This window comes from Nicotiana tabacum, chromosome 14 (genome assembly GCF_000715075.1).
Source record: "Nicotiana tabacum cultivar K326 chromosome 14, ASM71507v2, whole genome shotgun sequence".
Taxonomy (NCBI): domain Eukaryota; kingdom Viridiplantae; phylum Streptophyta; class Magnoliopsida; order Solanales; family Solanaceae; genus Nicotiana; species Nicotiana tabacum.
In genome coordinates this window covers 26,888,018-26,906,262 of record NC_134093.1, presented here as the reverse complement: position 1 = coordinate 26,906,262, position 18,245 = coordinate 26,888,018, and the positions used below count along the sequence as shown (strand labels likewise).

The following is an 18,245-nucleotide window of genomic DNA, read 5'->3' as shown; positions in this document are numbered from 1 at the left end:
AGTAAAGAGAAGCTCGACTTCGGCTCAAATCTATTTTCAATAAATCTAAACAACACCCGCACCAATTTTTTTCTACAAAAACCGTATTCGAAATCCAACTCACTTCTTTAAACTTATTCAACAATAGTGAGTTACCTTTTTAATTTAATCTTAATATCTGTTTTATAAAATCAGTACTCTAACCACGATTTAGGGTGTTATCTGCTTGCAGTGTGTCTCTCTAGAACATGAAAGCATGTAAAAGAATACAATACAAAAAGATGTAATGTTCAGCTAGAAGTTGTTGGACCATTAAATGATGATATTAAAGAGCTGGTATGGCTATGGCATGTGAAAATCTTCGAAAGCCATTTATATAACTGGATTTCACTGTATAATTTTTGGATTCTTTTGGATTTGCTTCTGATTTAAGATTGATAATGAAGAGATGCTGATTCGGTTTCAAGCCGTGAAAATAACATCTTGCAGAAATGCAGGCTCAGATTGCGTACAATAAAACTTTGTGATTCAACCCTTCCCCGGATCCCGTCAATAATGAAACGTAATGCACCGAGTTGAATAATTAATTATTATAGGTTAATTCTTCCGACCCGAATTTCTGTCGTTGGGCCCAACTCAACCCGCTCATAAAGAAAAATAGGAAGTATATACAATAATATCAATTTTACCCGTCCTATGAAGCGCCCTAACACACCCAAAGTCCCTACAGTCAATTGTCCAAGCTTTTACCATCGTTGAGTTCTGTGAGCTTAAGAGCAAGAAAAAACTTTTGGGAAATTTCCCAATGTCTTCAAACAACCCTTCTCAGCTTCTTCCATCTGGTAATTTCCCTCCTAAGGAGCTTTATTAACTATGATTTTAACCTCTTTATTCAATTTTTAACGTTTCTTGATATTTTTTTTTTCTTCTGAAATTGGGTTTTTGAGTTTTAATTTTGCAGAGTTGATTGATCGTTGCATTGGGTCAAAGATATGGGTGATAATGAAGGGGGATAAGGAGCTAGTTGGTACCCTTAGAGGCTTTGATGTTTATGTTAATATGGTTCTTGAAGATGTCACTGAATAGTAAGTAGTAACTCCCTTTTTCTCCTTTCAGATTTTTACTTGTGTTACAGTTCTTTTTGTTGATAATTTACCATTGTTTGTCAAAGATTTTAACTTTAGGGTTTTAGAATGCTAAAGGGGTTTAGAATTTTTTGCCTAATGTGTGGATTGGAACAAAGATTGATTAAAAAGAATGCCTAATTTGCACAGTTTATTTAGGACCTTTTTGTAAAAATTGTCAAGCTTAAAAATACTTAGGAACTAAGCCTGGTATTTAAGTGGAGAAGGGTAGAGGGGCGCGCCCAATATCCCTGAGTTTTGAAGTCTGTGGTTGGTCCTAAAGATTGGGCCCGTATAGATTTCTGGGTCATCAAAAAGAAAGTTACCATCTTTATACTTATAGGAACGTTTCTGTTTTGTTTTCAAGGTTTCATAACCATATTTTTGTTTGATTTTTAAAATTTTCTTATGCGTTTCATCTGCATTTCATTTTGGGTATGGCTTCCTGTGTAGTTAAACATATTCAAGAATAAAGTTGTGAACTTTTGGTGAAGTTTGACAAGATACCAGTTTGTAGTGTTGTAATGGGCAATCTTGAATATTGATTTCAAAGCCATGTCCTTCTAGTGAGCTAAGTAATGCATGTTTTTTTTTCAATCTCTTATCCTAGTGCATCATATCAACCGTTGGATTTTATTATCATGGAGCGGGTAAACGGATCCCACCATGTTAATGTAGTAAAGTTATGTATGGTCTACGCCTAACTTGGTATACTTCTGCAATTAAAATCACATATTGTGATTGTGACTGTAGTTTCATCACTTTAAGCACCTTCTTCTTGACGTAGAACTCAAGTATACATAAGTTGGTTTTTATATCAATGCCTGCAATCGAGTCTGAAGTACATTTCATTCATCTTCATTTATGCTAGCTAGTTGACATATATGTTTGTTTTCTTAAGAGATCTATAATTGGTTTATTTATGAACTAAGTACTTTTCTTAAGCTGTCCTAATTTTTTGGTTCCTTATGTTGAATAAAGAGTTGGGGTTTTTTATCTATGCACTGTTTTGCGTGATGTCCTGGTAAGCCAAAAATGCAGCTTCTCCTACTTGGAACTTGGGTCCAATCTTTACCGTCTACTCTTCACATCCACTTGTTTGAAATTTTTGTTTGCTAGTAACTACCAAGTTGTGCACAGATTCCTTTTTTGATCAGTGATTTCTGCACAGATTTATATTCACATTCTTTTAAAGAGCATAGTTATTGAATGGAGGTTTTAGGCAGCATTTGCCTGGTATATTAATGATTTAGTTGAAAGTTCGGTCTCAAACTCTAGTTTAGCTCAAGCAGGTGAGAGTTACTCTTTATAATTTTCCATGTTAGCTCTGTAATTCCTAATATCCCCATCCTGGCTCCACCCTCGTACCTCTGCTATGAGCTATGGTTGAAAGTACTATCTATCAGTCCACTGCTCAACAATGTTACAATATTTATTTCACTGCTGTTTCTGTAATACTTTTCGGCAACTTGGCGCCTGATCTCTTTCACTGGTACTAAAATTTAGCCTTTGTATCTCTATTACTTTGAGGATTTAGTTTTGTTTTAACACAGACTTTCGAAAGTTCTCAGTCTATCCTGTTTTAGATGATTGAAGTTGTTATACTCATGGTCAAACAAGAAGAAACTTTGAGAACTTTGAAGTTGGATAATATGTAGTATTATTTTGGGAGCCTGGTTTTTTAATTTCCAAGTGCAATCAATATGTGTTTACACAGAATACTGAGAATGCATTTAAAATGTGCCACTCTTAACTCAATCTTATCCACATGGAGTAGAAGCAGTTGTACTCTGGAAATTGAATGACTAGATTAGATGTTATTTACATTGTCTGTTGTACAAATCTAAAAAAGATTATTGCATGATATAGTAATAGTTTCTGAAGTTGACACATGAGACATGCTACTGGGCACTGTTTCTTCACATCCCTTGCAGCTTCGTCGCTTGTCATGCAACGTTTGATACAGGCAGATTTTTTCTCACATTTTTAATAGGCACCAGAATATAATTAGTTACTGAAATGGAGGTTGTAGGCTGCATTATTCTGCTGTATTGATGAGTTAGTATATAATATGGTCTCTTAAGTCTAATTTAGCTCCACCAGTTATTTATTTCACTCCCATTTCTGTTCCTTTTTTCAGCAACTTGCTGTCCTGATATTTTACAGTTGGAGTCTAAAATTTAGTAACTGTATCTTCACTAAAGTGAAGGTTTGATCTGTATAAACTATAAAACACGCTAAGACAATAAGAATAGAGAGCCCAGTCTGTCTATCTGTAGATGATTTATGTTGTATCTCTTAAGCCCTGCTTGCTCTAGATTGTACTTCACGGATAAATGAAAATGTAAAAGGGGGTGGGGTGGTGAGTGCGAAGTTGATTCCTCATCCGTCCCGAAATGTTTTGACCAGTCGTCCCTGAAGTCCAGTCCAATATTGTGGAGATGTGCCATTTCAAAAAAAAAAAAAAATCCATTTCAAAAATATTGTGGAGATGTGGATGGTTACTTGTGAAGTGGGATAGTTATTGAATGACCAGAATGCATGCTTACTGATCGAAAGGAGAAAAAGTCTGTAGGAATTTGTTTTCATCTTTTATCTTTTAAATAAAACATTACGTTTGAAGTAATAATTTCACGACCTGAGATGTTCAACATGCTCCTGGCACAGTACTTTTCATTCTGTTGCAGCTCTTTGTTGTTTTGCAACAATTACTAGCAGGCAGATATATGCTCACATTCTTTTAAGAAGCACCAAAATATCACTAGTTATTGGATAAGGTTTTAATGCATTTGCCCCTTGATTTCATGGAGAAGAAAGTATCTATTTTAGCTCTCTTAGACTCTTAGTTGAAATGTTTGTCTCTCTTAATCTAGTTTAGCCCCCGCAGATGAAGTGCCCTTTAAACCCTCAGGGGTTGGCCTGGTGGCAATTGACTTGAGCCTTGGGGTTTGCTCCCTTTCAAGGTCTCAAGTTCGAAACCCACTGGGTGCAAACAATTTCTGAGGGCCATCGGACTGGGTAAAACCTGAATTAACCGTGGTGCACTTGCGGGAAACTCCTTGCCGAGGGCCTGTGCACCCCCGGGATTAGTCGGGGCTCAAAGAGACTCGGACACCCGGTGCAAAATCAAAAAATGAAGTGCCCTTTATACTTTTGTGGTTGTTATCTTCATTCAGAAAAAGTGCCCTTTATACTTTTCCATATTACATCTTCATAAAAGTTGATATCGAAGTTTTTGGTGGAACATAGTTTGTGCAATTTGAAGAGGTCTCCTTCTGGCCCCCCTCGTTATGAAAGAAAAATTTACACCTTCCTGCCATGAATGAAGTTGAAATGGACTATTTATCACTCCGATGCTAAAACCTTTTCACTTTTCCTACAGTGAGATCACTCCAGAAGGGAAGCGAGTAACAAAACTTGATCAGATTCTGCTTAATGGAAACAATATTGCTATCGTAAGTATAAGCTATTCTTTCTGATTCGAGTTGCTTCTTTTCATTTGCATCCTGTTCTTTACTGATATTCTCATTTTATTCCTAGCTGAGCTTGAAATATACTGAGTGATCAGTAACGAACCTTTTTTTTTAACTAATGCAGCTGGTTCCTGGTGGGTCACCTGAATCTGAATGATATATTACGATATGCGACTTGTGCTGTTTATTGAGATTAGTTGATGATGCGCTCGAGACATTTAAAACTCAAGCGGCATTTTCAATATGTATTTTCAGTAATTCTTACTGTACAAGTTTACCATGAATCCATAACTGGCAAGGATTTTGTAACAGTGACTTGTGAGTGTGTTCGGCTAGTCTTTCTAGGATAATGATAGTTGCATTATATCAAAAAACTTCATGATCCTATGGCGAACAATACTTTGAAACTGATTTTGTTCAGGTGTTATTACCTTTACACTATGGAGTTTTTGCAGAATTCTCTAAATCAAGTGCTTGTGAATCTACCTTTACTTCTTTCCAGCTATGTATGTCCATTGTTTTCTTTAGTTCACTTGAGATATTGTGTGCCCTCTGATGTAGTCAAGCAGGGAAATAGCTAGAGGGGAATATCTTCGTTCTTATTTATTTATATGTCCATACATTTATTTATTATGATCAAGCATTATTCACACAATTTTTTGGCTGAAGAATTTAGGCACATACTTGTGGGGATGGAAAACCAATGCATTCTTGGGCGAACATAGGCATTGGCGGATAGAGTTATTTGTACTAATTGGAGGTAGCAAATAGAATAATCGAGGTGCGTCCAAGCACAGAGTTATGTGTACTAATTGGAGGTAGCAAATAGAATAATCGAGGTGCGTCCAAGCAATCATCCTTCGGAACCATATCGCATCCTGGTTATGATAGAAATAGGATGAATTGAAAATCATCCTTCGGAACCATATCGCATCCTGGTTATGATAGAAATAGGATGAATTGAGACGGTATTTTTGTAAATAACTCCTCCTTACCCAAAAAGAAAGGACCATAGCCTAATGTACAAGACTGGAACTCAACAACACTTGTTTTGGGGCTTCTAACGTTTTTCTTTAGTGAAGTTTTTCCCTTTCTTCTATAATGCAGATGTTGATGGTGATAGCACACAACAACAACAAACCCATTGAAATTTCATAATTGGGGTCCGGGGACAATTGGAGTATTGGGAAGGTAGTGTATATGTATACCTTACCCGTATTCTCGGAAGATAGAGAAAATATTTCATAAAGATCCCGGCTCGAGCAAGAAAATGATAACAATAACGTAAGAAGTAGAAAAATTAGATGGAAGAAAGCAATAGACTTTGTTGATAGCATAATAAACTTTATTAGTCACTACAGAAATAGGGAAACATTTTTCTTTTTGCGGTACAAATTCAGCACCAGCTTAGTACTGCCCTATAATGAGATCCTTCTTGTACTCATTAGAAGAATTTATCCTAATCACAGTTGGAAAGTTTTATTGTACTTTGCATCTAATGCAGGATTATAAGATCAATTAGCCATCTACTGACTTCTCAAGTTGCATCCCAATGCGAATTACCTCGTCGGCTTCACGTCCCTTGATGTCGAAACCGCGGGCACCGAGATTACCTCGTCGACATCGAACATCTCCTTTATGGCCGGTTATTCTCCATATATCATCTTGACTCTTCCCAGTGTGGGGAATTTCAACGCCTGGTGCAAGGTCGAGGGTACCACCCACATATTTTGAACCCATGGGCTTCCGAACATGCCGTTGTGCCTCATGTCCCCCTCGATCACGTAGAACTTAATTTCTTGGATTGTCCCGACGGTGTTCATTGGCAAGGTTATTTCCCCTTTAGTAGTTTCATATACCATGTTAAATTCGTTCAACACCCGGATCGCTGGCACGATTTGGTCCTGTAACCCCAATTGCTCTACGACCCTCGATCTGATGATGTTGGCCAACACGTTTAACTCGAGATTTATTGATAAGTACGGATATTACCAGTGCATCATTGCAGGGTTGTACGATGCCCTTGGTATCTTCGTCGCTGAACAAAATGGCTCCCTCCGGAACATAATCTCGGGTGCATTTTTCCCTCGTGATGGATATTTTAGTGCGTTTGATCATTGACCCTTGGGGGACATCGACTCCTCCGATGATCATGTTGATTACGTGCTGAGGCTCCTCTTGTACGACCTGTTTGGTGGCATCCTTGTTCCTGAAGTGGTTTTTGGCTCGATCACTCAAGAATTCTCGGAGGTATAACCATGACTGAGTATAGATTTTCAATCGAAAATAGTGAGAGGATAGTAAGAAAAGGCCCCTAGGGTCCAAACAACACTAGCACAAGGCCCAAACATGACATTCAACCCAATTTACAGAAAACTCTTTCTAAAAACACATAAGTATCATATAGTTTCAACAAAATATGCAACTTTACAGTTGCTACGGGACGGACCAAGTCACAATCCCCAATGGTGCACGACAACACGCCCGTCACTAGCATGTGTGTCACCTCAAAATAGTAAAATGATACGAAATCCGGGGTTTCACACCCTCAACACTAGATTTACAATCGTTACTTACCTCAAACCGGTCAAATCTCTACCCCGCAATGCTCTTGCCTCTGGACTCGGTCTCCAAATGCTCTGAATCTATTAAAAACCAATACAATACCATCAATACGCACTAATGGAATGAATTTCATAAGAAAAGTAACAAAATTAGACCAAAATCCGAAATTGGCTCAAACCCGCCTCCTGGCCCACGTCTCGAAATCCGACAAAATATACAAAACTATAAAGCCCATTTACTCACGTGTCTAACCATACCAAATTCATCAAAATCTGACATTGTTTGGTCCTTCAAATCCTTAAATCACTTCTCCAAAAATCCCAAGCCCTAACCCCTCATTTTCACTAATTACAATGATTAAACAACGAAAAATCACCATATATACAAGTATTAGGGATCAAGTAGCTTAACTCAATGAAACCTCCTTGATTCCCCCTTCAAATCTCTCCCAAAAGCTCCAAAATCGAATAGAAAAATGGTGGAAATGAACCAAAATTTGCGAAGTGCTATCTATACATTCTGCCCAGATTTTCGCACACGCGGCCTATTCCACGCGCCTGCGGGACCGCACATACGTTTGAAAATCCTCGCACCTGCGAGAATCACTTAAACTCTCAGCCTCCGCACCTGCGCTCAGGTCTCGCACATGCGGGCTCGCAGGTGCGGCCAAATCCTTCGCACATGCTCTCCACACTTGGCCTCCCATTTTCCGCATCTGCGCCCCAGGTCTTGCACCTGCGGGCTCGCAGATGCGACAGACTTCTCGCACCTGCGCATCCTGCCTAGCCCAGAACTATCCGCACCTGCGAACTCCCCACGCGCACCAACGACATAGCACTTGCGACTCTTTCTTCCGCAGGTGCGGAAATATCAATAGCTTCAGTTGCATTTTCCAACTTTGACAAATCCGTTAACCACCCGGAATCACCCTGAGGCCCTCGGGACCTCAACCAAAAATACCAGCAAGTCATATATCAACATACCAACTTATTTGAACCTTCAAATCACTCAAAACAACATCAAATTATCAAATTACCCTCGGATTCAAGCCTAAGAACTTCTAAATTTTCAAATTCGGCAACCGATGCCAAAACCAACCAAACCACGTCCGAATGACCTCAAATTTTGCACACACGTCACAAATGACACTACGAACCTACTCCAACTTTCGGAATTCCATTCCGACCCCGATATCAAATTTTCCACTCCCGACCAAAATCGCCAAATTTCCAATTTCGCCAATTCAAGCCTAATTCTACCACGGACCTCCAAATCACATTTCGGACGTACTCCTAAATACAAAATCACCTAACAGAGCTAACGGTACCATTAGAATTTAAATCTAAGATCGTTTACACATAGGTCAACATCTGGTTGACTTTTCCAACTTAAGTTTCTACTTAAGAGACTAAGTGTCTCAATTCACTCTAAAACCTCTCCGGTCCCGAACCAACTAACCCGATATAACATAATATAGCTGAATAAGACAAAAAGAAGTAGAAATGGGGAAAACGAGGCTATAACTCTCGAAATGACCGGCCGGGTCGTTACATCCTCCCCTTTTTAAACATCCGTTCGTCCTCGAACGGGTCTAGAAACATACTTGGAGTCTCGAATAGGCGTGGATATCTGCTCTGCATCTCCCACTCAGTCTCTCAGGTGGCCTCCTCCACAGACTGACCTCTCCATTGCACATTCACTGAAGTTATATCCTTTTACCTCAACCTTCGAACCTGCCGATCCAAAATAGTCACCGGCTCCACATCATAAGTCATATCACCCTCCAACTGAACCGTGCTGAAATCCAAAATATGGGACTGATCTCCAATTTACTTCCGGAGCATGGAAACATAAAACACTGGATTCACACTCGACAAGTTGGGTGGAAAAGCAAGCTTATAAGCCACCTCCCTTGTCTTCTGAAGCACATCAAAAGGCCCAATGAACCGGGGGCTCAACTTGCCCCTCTTCCCAAACCTCATAACACCCTTCATGGGTGATACCTTCAGCAAAACCTTATCCTCAACCATAAAAGACACATCACGGGCCTTCCTATTTGCGTAGCTCTTTTGCATAGACTGTGCCGTGCGAAGCCGCTCCTGAATCAATTTCACCTTATCTAATGTGTCCTGGACCAAGTCTGTACCTAAGAGCCTAGCCTCACCCGGCTCAAACCATCCAACCGTAGATCTACACCTCTTCCCATATAAAGCCTCATACGGAGCCATCTGAATACTCGACTGATAACTGCTGTTATATGAAAACTCCGCGAGTGGCAGAAACTGGTCCCATGAACCCCCAAAGTCAATGACACAAGCATGCAACATGTCCTCCAATATCTGAATAGTGCGCTCGGGCTGCCCGTCCGTCTGAGGGTGAAAAGCTGCGCTCAAATCAACCTGAGTACCCAACTCTCGTTGCACTGCCCTCCAAAACTGCGATGTAAACTGAGTGCCCCTATCTGAAATGATGGAAACTGGGACACCATGCAGGCGAACAATCTCTCGGATGTAAATCTCATCCAACCGCTCTGAAGAGTATATAGTACCAACTGGAATGAAGTGCGTGAACTTGGTCAGCCGATCCACAATAATCCAAATAGCATCGAACTTCCTCGAAGTCCGTGGGAGCCCAACTACAAAGTCCATGGTGATCCGCTCCCACTTCCACTCTGGGATCTCTAAGCTCTGAAGCAAGCCACCCGGTCTCTGATGTTCATACTTAACCTGCTGACAGTTGAGACATCGAGCTACAAACCCAACTATATCCTTCTTTATCCACCTCTACCAATAGTGCTGCCTCAAATCCTGGTACATCTTCGCGGCACCCGGATGGATGGAATACCGCAAACTGTGGGCCTCCTCAAGAATCAAGTCCCGAAGCCCATCTGCATTAGACACACATATCCGGCCCTGCATCCTCAGCACGCCGTCATCACCAATAGTCACATACCTAGCATCACCTCTATGAACCATGTCCTGAAGAACGAGTAAGTTGGGATCATCACACTGACGCTCCCTGATACGGTCATAAAGAGAAGACCGGGAGACCACACAAGCCAATACCCGACTAGGCTTCGAAATATCCAATCTGACAAGCTGGCCCGCTAAGGCCTGAACATCCAATGCCAAAGGTCTCTCTGCTGCTGGAAGATATGCCAACTCCCCAAACTCTTTGCCCGGCGACTCAAAGCATCAGCCACCACATTGGCCTTCCCCGAATGGTACATGATAGTGATATCATAATCCTTAAGAAGCTCCAACCATCTCCTTTGACGCAAATTAAGATCCTTATGCTTGAACAGATGCTGCAGACTCCGGTGATCAGTATAGATCTCACAATGAACCCCATACAAATAATGACGCCAAATCTTGAAGGCGTGAACAATGGCTACTAACTCAAGATCATGGACATGATAATTCTTCTCATGGGTCTTCAATTGGCGCGAGGCTTAGGTGATCACCCTACCCTCCTACATTAAAACACAACCAATGCCTATCCTCGAGGTATCACAATACACGGTGTAAGAACCTGAAGCTGATGGCAGAACTAACACTGAAGTTGTGGTTAAAGCAGTCTTGAGCTTCTGAAATCTCTCCTCACACTCATCTGACCACCTGAATGGAGCACCCTTTTAGGTTAATTTGGTCAAGGGCGATGCAATAGATGAAAATCCCTCCACAAAGCGACAGTAATAACCCGCCAAACCAAGAAAGCTCCTAATCTTCGTGGCTGAGGACGGTCTGGGCTAACTCTGCACCGCCTCTATCTTCTTCGGATCCACTTGAATACCCTCACTGGACACCACGTGCCCCAAGAATGCTACTGAACTGAGCCAAAACTCACATTTGGAGAACTTTGCATAAAGCTTCTACTCCCTCAATCTATGTAATACAATCTTCAAATGTTGAGCGTGCTCCTCTTGGCTAGGAGAGTACATCAGGATGTCATCAACGAATACAACAACGAATGAGTCCAAATAGGGCTGGAATACACTGTTCATCAAATGCATGAACGCTGCTGGGGCATTGGTCAGCCCAACAGACATCACCAAGAACTCATAATGGCCATATCGGGTCCTGAAAGCTGTCTTAAGAATATTTGAATCCCGAATCTTCAGCTGGTGATAACCTGACCTCAAATCAATCTTGGAGAACACCCTCGATCCCTGAAACTGGTCGAATAAATCATCAATACGAGGCAAAGGATACTTGTTCTTGACTGTGACCTTGTTCAAATGCCTGTAATCAATACACATTCTCATGGAACCATCCTTCTTCTTCACAAATAGAACCGGTGCACCCTAAGGTGACACACTAGCCCGAATAAACCCCCTATCAAGGAGTTCCTGAAGTTGTTCTTTCAATTCCTTCAACTCCGCCAGTGCCATACGATACGGTGGAATAGAAATGGGCTGAGTGCCCGGCACCAAATCAATACCAAAGTCAATATCCCTGTCAGGCGGCATGCCCGACAGGTCTGCAGGAAACACATCCGAAAAATCACGTACCACCGGAACAGAATCAATGACAGAAGTCTCTGCACTAACATCCCTCACCAAAGCCAAATAGGATAGGCAATCCTTCTCAACGATGTGTTGAGCATTCAAATATGAAATCACCCTACTTGGTACATAATCTACTCCACTCAACCCTCAGAATTCCCGGCATAGCCAACGTCACCGTCTTAGCGTGACAATCTAGAATAACATGATATGGAGATAACAAATCCATACCCAATATCACATCAAAGTCGACCATACTGAGCAGCAAAAGGTCCACTTGGGTCTCTAGACCCCCAATAGTCACCATACATGACCGATATATGCGGTCCACAATAATAGTACCGCACACAAGAGTAGATACATGTACATATAAATCTAAAGACTCACGAGGTAAATCCAGAAAATGGGCAAAATACGAGAAAATATATGAATATGTGGAATCGGGGTCAAATAATACTGAGGCATCTCTGTGACAAACTGAGACAGTACCTGTAATCACAGCATCTGAAGCAATAATATCTGGTCTGGAATGGAGGGCATAGAAACGGTCCTGGCCACCCCTGATCTGCCTCCTACTCTAGGGCGATCCCTAGCTGACTGACCTCCACCCCGAGCTAATTGGGCGGGTGGTGAGGTAATTGGTGCTGAAGTCGGAGGCTGATTCCTATGCTGAGATAGACCTTCATGACGACGAGGACAATGCCTCCACATATGCCCAAACTCCCCACACTTAAAATAACTCCCTAGTGCTCATGGTGGGAACTGAAGGGAACCCCTAGCACCGGGATGACTGGTAGAAGAACCTGGCATGGAAGAGCCCTGAACAGGTGGAGCACGGGACGAACTCTGAGCTGGAAGGGCACTAAGTGATGAGTGGACCTGATGAGAATTGTGAGAACCATGGCCAGATGATGCACCACGATGAAATGGCCAAGCTGACTGAGCATGTCTGAAATGATGACCTCTACCGTGCTGGAACTGACCCCCAAAAAGAGCACCGCTGAATCCACCCTGACCACGAGGCCTCTTGGCCTCCCTCTCAACCCTCTCCTGACCGCGAACCATCTCAATCTGTCGAGCAATGTCGACAACCTCATCAAAAGTAGCACCTGAAACCCTCTATCTGGTCATGAGCAACTGTAGCTGATAAGTGAGACCATCAATAAACCTCATGATCCTCTCCCTGTCCGTGGGAACCAACCAGATCGCATGACAGGCCAACTCGGAGAACCGCATCTCATACTGTGTCACATATATATCACCCTGGCAAAGCCGCTCAAACTGTCTGCGCAACTCCTCTCTGCGGATCGAGGCACGGACTTCTCCAAAAAGACCACGGAGAACTGCTGCCAAGTAAGGGTGCTGCGGCAACAGGCCTACGCCTCTAGTAAGTCTCCCACCATCTGAGTGCAGCCCCAAAAAACTGAAAGGTAGTGAATGAGACCCCACAAGTCTCCAGAATACCAGTAGTACAGAGTATCCTCTAACATCTGTCCAAAAAGTCCTGAGCATCATCTCTCTCTGTACCACTGAAATGTGATGGCTGGAGTGTCCCAAATCTCTCCAACCTACGCTGATCATCTTCAGGCATAGCAAGAACCAGATAATCCTGAGCAACCGCAACCGGCTTGGCTGGTGGTGCCTCCAGTGTCTGAAGTCCCTAAACAACCTGCTCGGGTGTGCGAGCGACGGGAGTTTGAGTGCCTCCCCTGGCCTGAGAAGTGGCTGCGACCGTCGAGATAGAGACCGCCTGAGCAAGTCCGATAAACGCTGTCAGAATCTGAGTTAGGGCCTCCTGAAGGCCTGGAATCACAATAGGCAACTGAGCTGGTGCATCAACAACTGGAACCTGGTCCTCATCTGGGACAACTGGTGGATCTGCAGGCACTGCCCCAGCTATTGTACGGGCTACACCTCTGCCCCTACCACGGCCTCTACCGCGGCCTCGGCCTCTCGCAGCCCTGGCTGGTGGCACTGGTGGCCGGCCCTCCTGACCGGTAGCACGAGTCCTCACCATCTGTGAGAGAATGAAACAACAGATGTTTAGTTACTAGAATCAACAGATTCGCACGACAAGAAGTCAAGAGTGTGGAGTTTCCTAAAGGTTTTGCAGTCTCTCAAAGATAAGTACAGACGTCTCCGTACCGATCCGCAAGACTCTACTAAACCCGCTCATGACTCGTGAGACCTATGTAACCTAGGTTCTGATACCAATCTGTCATGACCCAAACTAACCCTGTTGTGATGGTGCCTATCGTGGAACTAGACAAGCCGACTCATTTCCAAAACAAAATGATATTTTCATTTCAAAGATGATTTTAAGGCTATTTAGCCTAAAAAACCTTCGTAAAGGAAATCAAATCAAAACAAAAATGCGGAAAAAAGAAAAGCTCGACATCGGGGTGTCACTAGTCATGAACATCTACTATCATTTGTCTGACAATATCAAGGCTAACTCAGTCTGAAAAATAGCTAAATACAACTAAAGAAAGATAAGAGGAAGAAGGGCATGGGCTGCGATCGCCAAACAGCTACCTTGCAATCTTCGAGAAAATCTACAACCAGAACAATCAACCACCGCTACCGTGTCCAGCTACACCTGGATCTGCACACAAGGTGCAGGGAGTAACGTGAGTACGCCAACTCAGTAAGTAACAACAATAAATAAATACTGAGCATTAGTGACGAGCAATAAAGCATATCAAGTTCATATTATAAAAATTCAGTAAAGTACACCATGCTTTAAAAATCAGTGTTTGAATCAAATCATCTCGTTTAAACTCGGTTCCAGTAAAAATCATTTAAAGATATTTTTCAACAGTTTTTTTCAAACAAAGGCTCAATGCAAAGGTGAGCAAAAATGATGAAATCATAAACAGCCCCTCGGGCAAACCTCATAGTCACTCGTGCCACTCGGGCATACCTCACAATCACTCATGCCTACCAGTCACTCAGTACTCGGCATTCGCACTCAGTAGGTACCTGCGCTCACTGGGGGTGTGTACACACTCCGGAGGGGCTCCTTAAGCCCAAGCTCTGTATCAATCCAAATAATGGCATAAATCAATCAGGCCCTCGCCCTATATCAAACATGCTACGGTGTGCATCCCGATCCCATAATTATCCGAACATGCTGCGGCATGCAATCCGATCCCATATTTATCTGAACATGTTGCGGCGTGCAGCCCGATCCCATATTTATCCTCACAAATCAGGCCATCGGCCTCACTCAGTTATAAACCTCTCAAGCCACTCGACCTCTTAGTAAAACATGGTATTCAGCCCAAAATAACATTTATATGCATCAAAACAGAGTAATGAAAATAGAGTTATGCAGTAAATACTAAACAAGTATAACCATGACTGAGTATAGATTTTCAATCGAAAACAGTGAGAGGATAGTAAGAAAAGGCCCCTAGGGTCCAAACAACACTAGCACAAGGCCCAAATATGACATTCAACCCAATTTACAGAAAACTCTTTCTAAAAACACATAAGTATCATATAGTTTCAACAAAATATGCAACTTTACAGTTGCTATGGGACGGACCAAGTCACAATCCCCAATGGTGCACGCCCACACGCCCGTCACCTAGCATGTGTGTCACCTCAATATAGTAAAATGATACGAAATCTGGGATTTCATACCCTCAAGACTAGATTTACAATCGTTACTTACCTCAAACCGGTCAAATCTCTACCCCGCAATGCTCTTGCCTCTGGACTCGGTCTCCAAATGCTCCGAATCTATTAAAAATCAGTATAATACCATCAATACGCACTAATGGAATGAATTCCACAAGAAAAGCTACAAAATTAGACCAAAACCCGAAATTGGCTCAAACCCGGCCCCCAGGCCCACGTCTCGAAATCCGACAAAATTTACAAAACTAGAAAGCCCATTCACTCACGAGTCTATCCATTCCAAATTTATTAAAATCCGACATCGTTTGGTCCTTCAAATCCTTAAATTACTTTTCCAAAAATCCCAAGCCCTAACCCCTCATTTCCACTAATTACAATGATTAAACAACGAAAAATCACCATATATACAAGTATTAGGGCTCAAGTAACTTACCTCAATGAAACCCCCTTGATTCCCTCTTCAAATCTCTCCCCAAAGCTCCAAAAACGAATAGAAAAATGGTGGAAATGAACCCAAATTTGCGAAGTGCTATCTATACATTTTGCCCAGATTTTCACACCCCGCGGCCTATTCCACGCGCCTGCGGGACCACACATGCGGTCAAAAATCCTTGCACCTGCGAGAATCACTTAAAATCTCAGCCTCCGTACCTGCGCCCAGGTCTTGCACCTGCGGGCTCGCAGGTGCGGCCAAATCCTTCGCACACGGTCCTGAACCAACTAACCCGATATAACATATTATAGCTGAATAACACAAAAATAGTAGTAGAAATGTGAAAAATGGGGCTATAACTCTCGAAACGACCGGCCGGGTCGTTACACTTCGGGAAGGGTCGGACTGCAATGGTCGCATCCACTTGGTCCCTTTGATACGCCCTATGGCCGACACGATGCTGGCGGCGTCCACGTTGAAGTTGTATTCCGACAATCTCGGTGCTTCCCTATTCCCGAGCGGCCTATCGAACCCACTTTTGCTCATCAAGCCTCGGCCATCAGACCCCCGATCGCTTCTCTTTTCGTTCCTTGCGGGATGACGCCGGATCCATTTCCTCTTCGGTCCGCATTGTATGGATGATACCGATCTCGAGTCGGTCCTGGCTCTTGATCAATGGCTCTCGTAGATCTGTCCTCGGACTTGATAGGGTAAACAGATCCGGAAGGGACCTCGAGCTGATCGTCCTCGACCCTAATCTTCGATTGATACCTTTTATGGATGTCAACCTAGGTTATCGCCGGGTACTCCACCAAATTTTATTTCAACTGTTGAGAGGCCAAGGAACTTCGGGGGTTGAGCCCCTGAGTGAATGCTTGAACAGACCAATCATCCGCGACCGGTGACAAATCCATCTGTTCCATCTGGAATCTTGACACGAAATCTCTGAGCATTTCGTTATCCCTTTGTTTGACCTTGAAGAGGTCTGACTTCCTGGTCTCGACCTTAATGGCCCCGACATGTGTTATGTAGATTTGTATCAAATCACCACTATTATCCTTAGCCCCACGATGGGCGCTAAAGTGTTTATTCCTAAATCGGATAACAATTAGATTTATACACAGTTTTAAGGATACGTGGGTTGATTCAACACAAATAATCAAAAATATTAGATAAAAGTGTTAAAGATAAAATAAATGACCAAACTAGTTGTAATGTTATGGCCTAGCCCAAACCTAGGTTGAACAGTGATTTTGCCCTCGATTGGACCCTTGGTTCGAGCCCAGTTGTGAATGGAGAACGTAACAATTAAATAAGAACTTTTGCAGTAGCTAGAAGGCAAAAATGAATTTGTATTGATTTGATTCGCCTGTTACAATGTGTCTTACAAAAGAAAACTTCCCATTTATATAGTAAGAGAGTTTCATCCCTAGTACAAGCCTAAAAAAAGGTAAATATCTTTCTTCCTCGTTAATTACTGATTCGTAACCGACATTGAGCGAGATCCGCGCCGTGATATCCGGTTGGGTGCGAATATCACGGCCCTCTATCCGTCGTGTGTAATCGTTTATCGTGTTTCCTGAGGTCTTAGAAATCGTCCTAGGTCCGGGGCGCGCCGCTTTATCAAGCCCGATGATGAGCACATCATTTACCTTTCATGGATCTCGATACGAAGGGCTCCCAACCTCAATTTCAATCTCGTGTGTCTATGCCCTCATTCAGTTTTCTTCATCGAAAAATCGGGGTACGCATTCTCCCCAATTTTACCCGTATACAAGTGTGTACGTACACCTTACCCGTATCATGAGGAGATAGAGAATGTTTACTAGAGACCTTCGACTCGAGAAGATGAATAGAAAATAATCAAATATCAATAACAATAGCCATGAAAATGATAACAATAATGTAAGAACTAGAAAAATTAGATGAAAGAAATCAATAGACTTTGTTGATAGCATAATAAACTTTATTACTAGTACACTGCAGAAATAGTGAAACATTTTTCTTTTTTGCGGTAGTACTGCCTTTTAACGAAATCCTTCTTGTACTCATTAAAAGAATTTATCCTAATCACAGTTGGAAAGTTTTATTGTACTTTGCATCTAATGCAAGATTATAAGATCAATTAGCCATCTATTGACTTCTCAAGTAGCATCCCAATGCGAATTAAACATTTAGTCTCGCTGCTAACATTTTATTATAACAAAAAAAATCTCCATTTCAGTTTTGAAAATTCGTTTGATTTTCTATCCTTCTATAATTAAGTACAGACTTGATGTGCTAGTCACCCTTCAAACTCGTGTTATAGGTCTTTCTATAACTAAATATCAAATTTAATTAAGTATTAATTAATATTCTGGCTGGTCTGTTGTACGTCCTTCTACAATTAAGTACAAACTTGATTTACTAATTAATGTTCAAACTTGTATTGTGCGTCCTTTTAAAATTAAGTACATACTTCATGTACTAGTTAGGATTCAAGCTCGTGTTGTACGCCTCACTCGTGTTGCTCACATTGGCAT

General features: G+C 42.1%; 1 protein-coding gene across 1 annotated transcript; it reads left to right on the top strand.

The window, feature by feature from the left end:
- Positions 1-659: 659 nt before the first annotated feature.
- LOC107807746 (sm-like protein LSM5) lies at positions 660-5,042 on the top strand. Its single transcript, XM_016632186.2, has 4 exons — positions 660-821; positions 941-1,064; positions 4,486-4,558; positions 4,701-5,042. The coding sequence occupies exons 1-4, from the start codon at positions 785-787 to the stop codon at positions 4,731-4,733; spliced, it is 267 nt and encodes an 88-aa protein (XP_016487672.1). The 5' UTR covers positions 660-784; the 3' UTR covers positions 4,734-5,042.
- The last annotated feature ends 13,203 nt before the right edge of the window (positions 5,043-18,245 follow it).

Coding starts and splice junctions, on each gene's coding strand:
- LOC107807746 (XM_016632186.2), top strand. CDS start 785: ATGTCTTCAAACAACCCTTCTCAGCTTCTTCCATCTG. Junction 822..940: donor TTCTCAGCTTCTTCCATCTG/GTAATTTCCCTC, acceptor TTAATTTTGCAG/AGTTGATTGATCGTTGCATT. Junction 4,559..4,700: donor ATGGAAACAATATTGCTATC/GTAAGTATAAGC, acceptor TAACTAATGCAG/CTGGTTCCTGGTGGGTCACC.